This window comes from Monodelphis domestica, chromosome 1 (genome assembly GCF_027887165.1).
Source record: "Monodelphis domestica isolate mMonDom1 chromosome 1, mMonDom1.pri, whole genome shotgun sequence".
NCBI classification, from domain to species: Eukaryota; Metazoa; Chordata; class Mammalia; order Didelphimorphia; family Didelphidae; genus Monodelphis; species Monodelphis domestica.
This window is the reverse complement of record NC_077227.1, coordinates 348296685-348307206: the sequence shown is the minus strand read 5'-3', so window position 1 is coordinate 348307206 and position 10522 is coordinate 348296685. Positions and strand designations below refer to the sequence as shown.

Genomic DNA, 10522 nt, shown 5'->3' with positions numbered 1-10522 from the left:
AGACACCTCAAATGCCTTTGAATCAGCTTAAATACCTTCTCGATCTCGGCCCAGGTGAGATTACAAGGCATTCTGGGGAAGTGGAGCAAAGGCTCATGGGGATTGTAGTCCTGTATTCGAGTCTATTTTTTTACATTGGCAAGGCAACTGGAGTTAAGTGATTTGCTCAGGGTCTTACATATTGGTACCAAGGCAAAAGAATGATAAGGGCTGGGCTATGGAGATTAAGTGACATTTCCCAGGGTCACACAGCTAGGAAGTATCTGAGGTCAGATTTGAATGCAGGACCTCTCATTTCTAGGCCTGGTACTCTATCTACTGAGCCACCTAGCTGCCCCATTTAAAACAATTATCATTTATTTGTTTTTAACATTCATTGAAAAAAAATTGAGTTCTGAATTCTCTCTTTCCATTTTTTCCATTTCCATCTCTCTTTTCCAATTTCCATTACCCATTGAGAAGGTAAATAAAAAATCAACTGTATATATTGAGTTGTGCAGAATATATTTGCATATTAGCAACTCCTTTATTTTGCAGTTGAAGAAACTGAGGCAGACAGATAAGTAATTTACCCAGGGATCCATAGCTAGTAAATATTAGAGGTAGGATTTGAAACCAGTACATCCTGACTCTAAATTCAGTGGCCTGATTGCTACATTAACACAGGCAATTGTTTATAATATCTTCTAGTCTTGGGGACCATGCTGCCCCTCTTACCTTTTTCAGCAGCGTCACCATCCCCACTGACCACGAAGCCGGGTAAGTCACAATTGCTGTCTTAAACATGTGAGCAATGTCATTAGTAGATGCTCCAGAGCGAATTTGATATGGTCTCTGCAAAAATATAACAAGGAAACGATTTCTTTTTCAGATGGAGGAGGGAGAGCAGAGAGGAGGGCAGAAAAACACTTCCCTTGGAAATTTTCCCAGGTCAGGCATTCAATAACTAAGATGTTTTTGTGTCGTTTCTAAACCCCCATCTTGCTCTTCTCAATAGAGCCACTGACAATCAGCCCAGGGCCAGGCCTAGCCCAGTTGAAGTAAATAGATTAACACAGAGTTGAAAACAACAGGAGCAACAACAATAAACCCAATAAAATGTGGTAGCTCAAAAAGTAAAGGGACCTGGAAGAAAAAGGAAAAAAAGAAAAAAATAACCCACGAGCAACAAAGATAGGGTTGTGGCCAGCATGGCTGGTGCTTTCAAAGCAGAAGTAGCAGGCACAGGAAAGCCTAATGGCTTGACCATGATCATGGCTGGGGTCAAGGTAAAAGAGAACGGGCATGGCAAGACTCAGGTAGGCTTCCTTTCCCATTTGTTTGGTTTGGGCAAAGTAGGAAGAGAATTTGGAAGCAGAAAACTTGGCTCTCTGCCACCCTGGTGACTTTGGGTAAGTCAGTTCTCTCTTTGTACTGATGCTTTCTCTTCTAGAAAATGAGGAATTTGGTCCAGAGGACCCATAGTTCAAAATCCCTTTCCAGGTCTAATGCTACAATTGGTGATAAAATTAGAAAGTTAACATGAAAAATAAAATTTCTGTTACTGCCCTGGGGTCCTGACTAGATAGATATCTTAGAGAAGAATATTCTTTCTTGGACTGAGACCCCTGTCTGGCTGAAAATTGACAATTAAAGATCTTTCTAGTCCACAATCATAGCTTCCTCCCTCCCTCCCTCCTTCCTTCCTTCCTTCCTTCCTTCCTTCCTTCCTTCCTTCCTTCCTTCCTTCCTTCCTTCCTTCCTTCCTTCCTTCCTTCCTTCCTTCCTTCCTTCTCCATATTTGTCTGTCCAAGGGTAGCTTCGGCAGATACCACTCATTTAAAACTGACAGTCACATAAGTCTTGGGTTTCAATCCCAGCTTGGGCACTTGGCCTCTGCAAGCTTTTTGGCTGCCTGGGCCCTCAGCTTTTTCCTCAGTCAAATGAGTCTGGACCAGATGACCTCCAAAGTCCCTTCTAGCTCTATGGTCCTGTGATACTGCTGAAGCCTATGTTTTATTCCTTGTCTTTGGAAGATTTTTATTTAACATTTGCATATGTTCCACAAGCAACTTATAAACAAATAACAATAACAGTTCACATTTATATAGTGCTTATGATGTACCGGGGGCAGCTAGGTGGCCTAGTAGATATGACACAGGAGCTGGAGTCAGTAAGATCTGAGTTCAAATGTGACTTTAGATATTTAGCCATGTGACCCTGGGCAAATCGCTTAACTCTGTTTCTCTAAGTTTCCTCATCTGTAAAAATACGCTGGAGAAGGAAATGGCAAACCACTCCAGCATCTTTGCCAAGAAACTCCAATGGGATCACAAAGGGTCAGACGACTGAAACAACTGAACAACAAATACCATGTGCCAGATGTTGTACTAAGCACTTTACAATTAAATATCTTCTCTGATCTCCACAACAATTTTGGGAGGAAGATACTACTATTATCCACATTTATGGAGGAGGAAATTGAAGCAACTAGAAATTACATGACTTGCTCAGGGACAAAGAGACAGTGTCTGTGGCAAGGATTTGAATCCAGATCTTCCTGACTGCAGGCCTAGTGCTCTATCCACTAAGCCACCTAATTAGGAAACAATACTAGTACATAGCTAAGAGGTTGTGGTTATTGAGTCCTTCAGTCATTTCTATTTCTTCATGACCCTGGGGAAGTACTGTCCATGGGGTTGTCTTGGCAAAGATAATCAGAGTGGTTTGCCATTTCCTTCTCCAGTGGATTAGGGCAAACAGAGGTTAAGTGACTTGCCCAGAGTCACTCAGCCACTAAGTGTCTAAGACCAGATTTGAATCCAAGTGTTTCTGATTCCAGGCCCAGTGCTGTATCCATTGAACTGCCCTGCTGCCTCCATAGATAAGAGGCACTGTGGCTTAACAGATAGATTTATGAGTTTAGAGTCAGACCTACAAACTGTGTGATTGAGCTTCTCAGAGCTCCAAACAGATCTATCTCTAAATCTATCACTTATAGTTGAAATGTTGTGATGTTTATTTGAAGTGAAGAGTTTCTAAGCAGGAAATTCTCTGTTCCTAATAAAAATCACAGAGCAAAATCCCCCCATTCCTCTACCAAACAAACAAATAAAAAATAGAAGTCTCAATAAGATAGAAATGTCTTTAGGATCATCAACTTAGCACTGGAAAGAAGCTCAGAGGTCATCTAATATAATTGCCTCATTCTTTCCTTTTTGGAAAAAAAAATTTGTTGTCTTTTTCTTAATACTGTCCCCTCCCCATTGAACCCATCCTTGCATCAGAGGCAAATATTGAAGCAAAATTAGCTGGCCTAGTAACCAGCCTGACAATGTACCTCTACCACATTCCATATCTGTCATCTCCACTTCTCTGCTGACAGGAGGAAGGTATATTTTCTTCTCAGCTCTGTAGGACTAAGATTATCCATTACAGTTCATCAGATTTTAAAATCCTTTGAGTATTATTATCATTTGAGGTAGCGTGGTCATTGGGTACATTGCTCTCTTGGGTCAGCTTCCTTTATTTCATAGTATCTCATACCTTCTCATTTTCAGTGGCCCAGAATCAAGAGCCATTCCCTAATAGTGTAGATACGTAGTCAAAGATGGAACAAGTCGTTTTCAGGAGAGAAAATGTAGATGATTGACAGCTATATGAAAAATAGATTATTCACAATAACAGAGAAACAAGTTAAAATGATGCTGTTTGATCTCACATCCAGCAAATTGTTCAGGATGATTAAAAACAGCAATAGTTAATGATGGAGGGGCTGAGGAAAGTTAGGCATAGTAACACTGACCCTCAAATGTATTCTGTGATCCAGTCACACTGGCCTTCGTGCTGTTTCTAGAATAAGATACTCTTATTTCTCACCTCTGGGCAATTTTCCTGGCTGTTCTCCCTGCCTAGAATGCTCACCATCCTCATCTATGTCTCTTGGCTTCCCCTAGCTTCCTTCACATATTAGCTAAAATACTATCTTCTGCAAGAAGTCTTTTCTGATCCCCTTTAAGTCAAATGCCTTCCCATTGTCAATTGTTTTCAAATTATCCTTTTTAAAAAAATCCTTAAATCCTTACCTTCTATCTTGGAATCAATACTGTGTATTGGTTCCAAGGCAGAGGAGCAGCCAGGGCTAGGCAATGGAGGGTTAAATGACTTGCCCAGGGTCACACAGCTAGGAAGTGTCTGAGGCCACATTTGAACCCAGGACCTCCCCTCTCTATTAACTGAGTCGCCTAGCTGCCCCCTCCAGTTTTATTCTTTATAAATAACTTGTTCAGAATGATTGCATGTTGCTTCCCCTCATGAGACTGCAGCTCCTTAGACCTCACTCCCCAGCATCAGACTGCCTTTTAGCAGACTGTCTTTCTACCTCTGCACTTAGCACAGTGCCATCCTTGCCAGCCTCTATGAAATCAGTCAATAAATTTTATTAAGCACATACTACGTGCCAGACACTGTGCTTAATACACATACTATGTGCTTAATAAACATTTATTGACTGATTTCATAGAGGCTGGCAATTATGGGTGAAGTAAAATGCCTCCACTATTAGGCTTGGCTCCCATGTTGGTCTGTTTTGTGGAACTGCTTTTTCCCCATCTTTATTTTGTTATGTGCATTTTTTTACTCTAAGAAACTTTGAGGAGAGAAGGAAGGAAAGGAGCATTTGGAAATTGAAGAGCTGTAAAAAATACCTGTAACATTTTTTAAAAATTAAAGTTGATTATAGCCAGTACCTTCAGCTTCTCACTATTCACTCTCTCTTCAATCATCAGCAGTTGAGCTTCCTCCCCAGCCCTCTTCTTAAAGTGTTCTCTTTAAGACCACTCATTGACACACCCATTAGTCTTATTTAAGTAAGTTACCACCCCCCCCCATTTATCTCTTCAGTTCTTGGCATTGCTGACCACTCACTTCCAACGGCTACCATAGTTTCAAGTGTTAGATGGTAGCAATTTTTTTTTAAACCCTTACTTTCCGTTTCCAAGGCAGAAGAGTGGTAAGGGCTAGGCAATGGGGGTCAAGTGACTTGCCCAGGGTCACACAACTGGGAAGTGTCAGAGGCCAGATTTGAACCTAGGACCTCCCATCTCTAGGCCTGGCTCTCAATCCACTGAGCTACCCAGCTACCCCAGATAGGAGCAATTTTTAGAGTTAAAATGGGAGTAATTTAATTGGCTTCTGTCTTATTTCATGTTTATAAACAAAAAATGAAATTTGAAGAGCACAAAACAGAACAGGAATTCATTTGACAATGAGTCAATTTGTGAAAATTTGATGGCTATGGTAGGGGTACCTTGGGGAGAAGGGGTAGGCCACAATGACTCCCGAGGAGGCAGAGTTTAACTATTCAGGGTCACATTTGTCAACAGCCATGATTAAGCTCAGAACTCAAGGGAATATTTTCAAGTTCATTCCCTCTTTGAAACCTGAGTTCCTATCTAAATAATAACTTGCACATGTAGGAGTGATTATTTAACACCCTCTCCGCGAGACTGGGTGGTGCTGATAATTGTTCATAAACAGTTGATACTTTGTTCTCTTATGTGACCGTACTTTTTAAAAAAATGTCATTTTATAGCTTAGTTTGTGGTTCATAGAACTGCAAAATCCTAGATTTGGAAGACAGTTTAGAGGTCATCAAATCCAGCCTCTTTCCTCTATCCCATGCAAGGTTCCCTTGTAAGCATTCTTAACAGGTGGCCATTTGCCCTGGGAACGCACTACTTCACAGTACAAATCATTCCATTTTCAGACAGCTCCCACCAATAGAGAGCTCTTCCTTAAGTTGGAATAGAAATTTGCATCCCTGTAACTGGCCTCCTCCTGCCACCTCCTACTGATCTTACTTGTGTACTCAGAACTGACAGAAGAAATGTAAGCCCTCTTCCAGATAAGTTCAGAAATTGGAAGATAATTCTCATGTCTCCATTGATTGAATCTATCAAAAGAAGCCTGATAATAGAATTTGTTTCTCTTCTTATTCTCTTCTACTCATTTTGATGGATGAATTACATTTTTTCCTTTGGAATATCGAATTCAATAATAATCATTTTTAATTACTCAAAGTGACCTAGAGCAGGGATCCTTGACCTTTTTTTGTGTGTGATAGACCCCTTTGGCAGTATGATGAAGCCTATGAACTCTTTCTCAGAATTATGTTTAAAAATATATAAAATAGAATACCTAGAACCTCAAAGGGTACAAATCTTATAGAAAAATATTTACCTTTAAAACAAAGTCATTGGGGGCAGCTGGGTAGCTCAGTGGATTGAGAGCCAGGTCTAGAGAAGGGAGGTCCTAGGTTCAAATGTGACCTCAGACATTTCCCAGCTGTGTGACCCTGGGTAAGTCACTTAATCCCCATTGCCTAGCCCTTACCACTCTTCTGCCTTGGAGCCAATACACAGTATTGACTCCAAGACAGAAGGTAAGGGTTTAAAAATAAAAAAATAAAACAAAGTCATTGAGGTAAGGGTTTAAAAATAAAAAAATAAAACAAAGTCATTGACCTCAAGTTACCCACTAACTTCAGATGACCCAATAACAATCAATACCTGTGGTGACCACAGTTTCTACCTCCCAAGACTTGGGTAGATTTCACTTGTCAACCTATTTCTCCTTTTTCCTTCTGTATCATCATGTATCATCATGCAAAAGGCATTCTATGGCCTAATACCAAGTGTGACAGCCAGGTTAAGTCAACAAGCGTTTATTAAATCCCTATCACATGTAAGGCATTGTGCTAAGTGCTAGGAATTAAAAAAAAAAGACAAAAAAATACCTTGCCGGGGGACTTCCAGGTAAACATAGTGGCAGTCTAGATGTAGGATGCTTCTTCTCCTCACCACCTACTGATACAAACTACCTCAAAACCCCAAATAACCCAAATTCATACGAACAAAGGGACTTTACAGTAGGGTGCAGCACTGAAGGTACATGGGATTTGGGCATTTCCACACCATAAGGGGGTGAAAAAGCTTCCACCAAAACGTGAGCTGATCCATCCTCCCCCACCCCACCTACAGAGCCAGAGTCAGAGCCAGCACTTGCTAGAATCAGTGAGTGAGCGAGGGGCGCCTCTGGGTCCTTGGCAGCTGACTGAGACCACCAAGGACCTACTCCTGAAAGCAGCTAGACCTAAGGCCCCAGCAGGCTGAGGAGCACAGACTTGGGCACCTGTGCGGGGAGACAGCACAGAGAGGGGCAACAAACAGCAGCAGCTGCAGAGAGAGGAATAGAAGGGCCTTTCCTAAAAATAATGGACACTATTTATCTAAAACCATCAGCCAACATCATCTGCAATGGCGATAAACTAGATGCATTCCCAATAAGATCAGGAGTGAAACAAGGATGCCCATTATCACCTCTACTATTTGACATTGTACTAGAAACACTAGCAGTAGCAATTAGAGAAGATAAAGGAATTGAAGGTATTAAAAATGGCAACGAGGAGACCAAACTATCACTCTTTGCGGATGGTGTGATGGTCTACTTAAAGAATCCTAGAGAATCAACTAAAAAACTAGTGGAAATAATCAGCAACTTTAGCTAAGTTACAGGATACAAAATAAACCTAAATAAGTTATCAGCATTTCTATATATCTCCAACACATCTCAGCAACAAGTTAGAAAGAAAAATTCCATTTAAAATCACCCTAGACAATATAAAATACTTGGGAATCTATCTGCCAAGACAAACACAGGAACTATATGAACACAATTACAAAATACTCTCCACACAATTAAAACTAGATCTAAACAATTGGAAAAACATTAATTGCTCATGGGTAGGATGAACTAACATAAAAAAATGACCATCCTACCCAAACTTATTTACTTATTTAGTGTCATACCCATTGAACTACCAAAAAAACTTTTTTTACTGAATTAGAAAAAACCATAACAAAATTCATTTGGAAGAACAAAAGATCAAGGATATCCAGGGAAACAATGAAAAAAATGTGAAGGAAAGTGGCCTTGCAGTACCAGATCTCAAACTATGCTATAAAGCAGTGGTCATCCAAACAATATGGTACTGGCTAAGAAACAGAAAGGACGATCAGTGGAATAGACTTGGGTAAGTGACCTCAGCAAGACAGTCTATGATAAGCCCAAAGACCCCAGATTTTGGGACCAAAATCCACTATTTGATAAAAACTGCTGGGAAAATGGGAAGATAGTATGAGAGAGATTAGGTTTGGATCAACATCTCACCCACTACACTCAGAATGGGTGAATGATCTGAACATAAGGAAGGAAACTATAAGTAAATTAGGTGAACACAGAATAATATACATGTCAGATCTTTGGGAAAGGAAAGATTTTAAAACCAAGCAAGAATTAGAAAAAAAAGCACAAAATGTAAAACAAATAATTTTGATTACATCAAATTAAAAAGGTTTTGTACAAATAAAACCAATGCATACAAAATTAGAAGGGAAGTAACAAATTGGGAAACAATCTTCATTACAAAAACCTCTGACAAAGGTCTAATTACTCAGATTTATAAAGAACTAAACCAATTGTACAAAAAATCAAGTCATTCTCTAATTGATAAATAGGCAAGGGACATGAATAGGCAAGTTTCAGATAAAGAAATCAAAACTATTAATAAGCACAAGAAAAAGTGTTCTAAATCTCTTGTAATCAGAGAAATGCAAATCAAAACAACTCTGAGGCATCACCTCCCAACTAGCAGATTGGCTAACATGACAGCAAAGGAAAGTACTGGAGGGGATGTGGCAAAGTTGGGACATTAATGCATTGCCAGTGGAATTGTGAATTGATCCAGCCATTCTGGAGGGCAATATGGAACTATACCCAAAGAGTGATAAAAGACTGTCTGCCCTTTGATCCAGCCAGAGCACTGCTGGGTTTGTACCCCAAAGAGATAATAAGGAAAAAGTACAAGAATATTCATAGCTGTGCTCTTTGTGGTGGCTAAAAATTGGAAAATGAGGGGATGCCCTTCAATTGGGGAATGACTGAACAAATTGTGGTATATGTTGGTGATGGAATACTATTGTGCTCAAAGGAATAATGAACTGGAGGAATTCCATGTGAACTGGAATTGATGCAGAGTGAAAGGAGCAGAATCAGGAGAACATTATACACAGAGACTGATACACTGTGGTACAATCGAATGTAATGGACTTCTCTACTAGCAGCAATGCAACGATCCAGGACAATTCTGATGGACTTATGAGAAAGAACACTATCCACATTCAGAGGAAAATCTGTGGAAGTAGAAACACAGAAGAAAAACAACTGCTTGATCACATGTGTCAATGGGGATATGATTGGGGATATAGACTCTAAACGAACACCCTAGTGCAAATATAAAAAATATGGAAATAGGTCTTGATCAAAGACACATATAAAAGCCAGTGGAATTGTGCATCAGATATGGGAGGGGGCTGGGGAGAGAAGAGAGAACATAATTTTTGTAATCCTCGAAAAATGCTCTAAATTAATCAATTAAATAAAATTAAAAAAAAAAGAAAAAGAAAAGAAAGCAAAGACACAGAGTCTAATTTTTGCCAATTCTTAAACTCATAAATTTAGAATTTGGAAGAGACCTTTGAAGCTAGCTAGTACATCCCCCTAATTATGCAAAAGAAGAAGTCAGGCCCAGGGAGGTTAAATAATTTGTCTGAGGCTAAACAGGTATTGGTGGGGTTAGTGGTACTGATGGAATTAAAATCCAATGGCCAGCCAATTAAAATGATAACTACAATAAAAAACATTAAAAATCCCTGAAAAGCACTTTGATCACTAACTATGATAATTCTTTTCAGCTGAGGAGACCTGGTAACAAAGAGTTCTAATGATTTATAATATAAATTCTTTGTTAAAACATTACAGAGGAGACCAATGGGAAATTATAAGATGTATTGCTGGGCAAAGCATTAGAGAAGGTGTAGCAAATTTATGGGAAGAGTAGTCATTAATGAAGTCATAAAACAGATAATAAATACATTTGAAATGAAACACTTTCCAGTGTTTTTTACAATAATCTTTTCTCATTCTAGATTATAATGGCACCACCACGTTTGTGCTATTAACATATAGGGAACCATTGAACTATTTAAGAAAACAGAAATGGATGAGACATCTAGAAAGCAGTTTAGTTGAAAAAAGACCTAGGGATTTTAGTGGACAGTAGGCTCAATATGAGTCTATTGCATAATATAGTAATCCAAATAGTTAATAGAATTATAGGCTCTGTTAAGAGGGATGTAGCACCCTGGACTATTGTGTTCCCTTCTAAGGACCACATTTTAAAAGGGCATTGATAAATGGGAATTCATCCAGGGGAGGAAAAATATAAAGGACCTGGATATCATGGTGGCAGTTGTGGACCAGAGAAGTGAGAAATTCCACAAAATATATTTTTGGACTCTTCTTATTACAAGAGCCTCTCCATCTTACTGTTTCTTCCTTGGGCCTAATCTAAATTCTTTTACCTCTGCTACATGATGCAGTATCCAGGAGTATAATCCAGTTTCTCAGTTCTGCTCTTTTCCTG

The 10522-nt window shown here is 39.4% G+C and overlaps 1 protein-coding gene across 2 annotated transcripts in view; it reads right to left on the bottom strand.

The window, feature by feature from the left end:
- The window catches only part of STK32A (serine/threonine kinase 32A), a 170438-nt gene that overhangs the window by 23265 nt on the left and 136651 nt on the right, over positions 1 to 10522 (bottom strand). For both annotated transcript variants that reach the window (XM_007473844.3, XM_056811446.1), the window contains one exon: positions 718 to 834. In XM_007473844.3, the coding sequence (XP_007473906.1) occupies positions 718 to 834 (117 nt within the window). The remainder of the gene's footprint in view (positions 1 to 717; positions 835 to 10522) is intronic.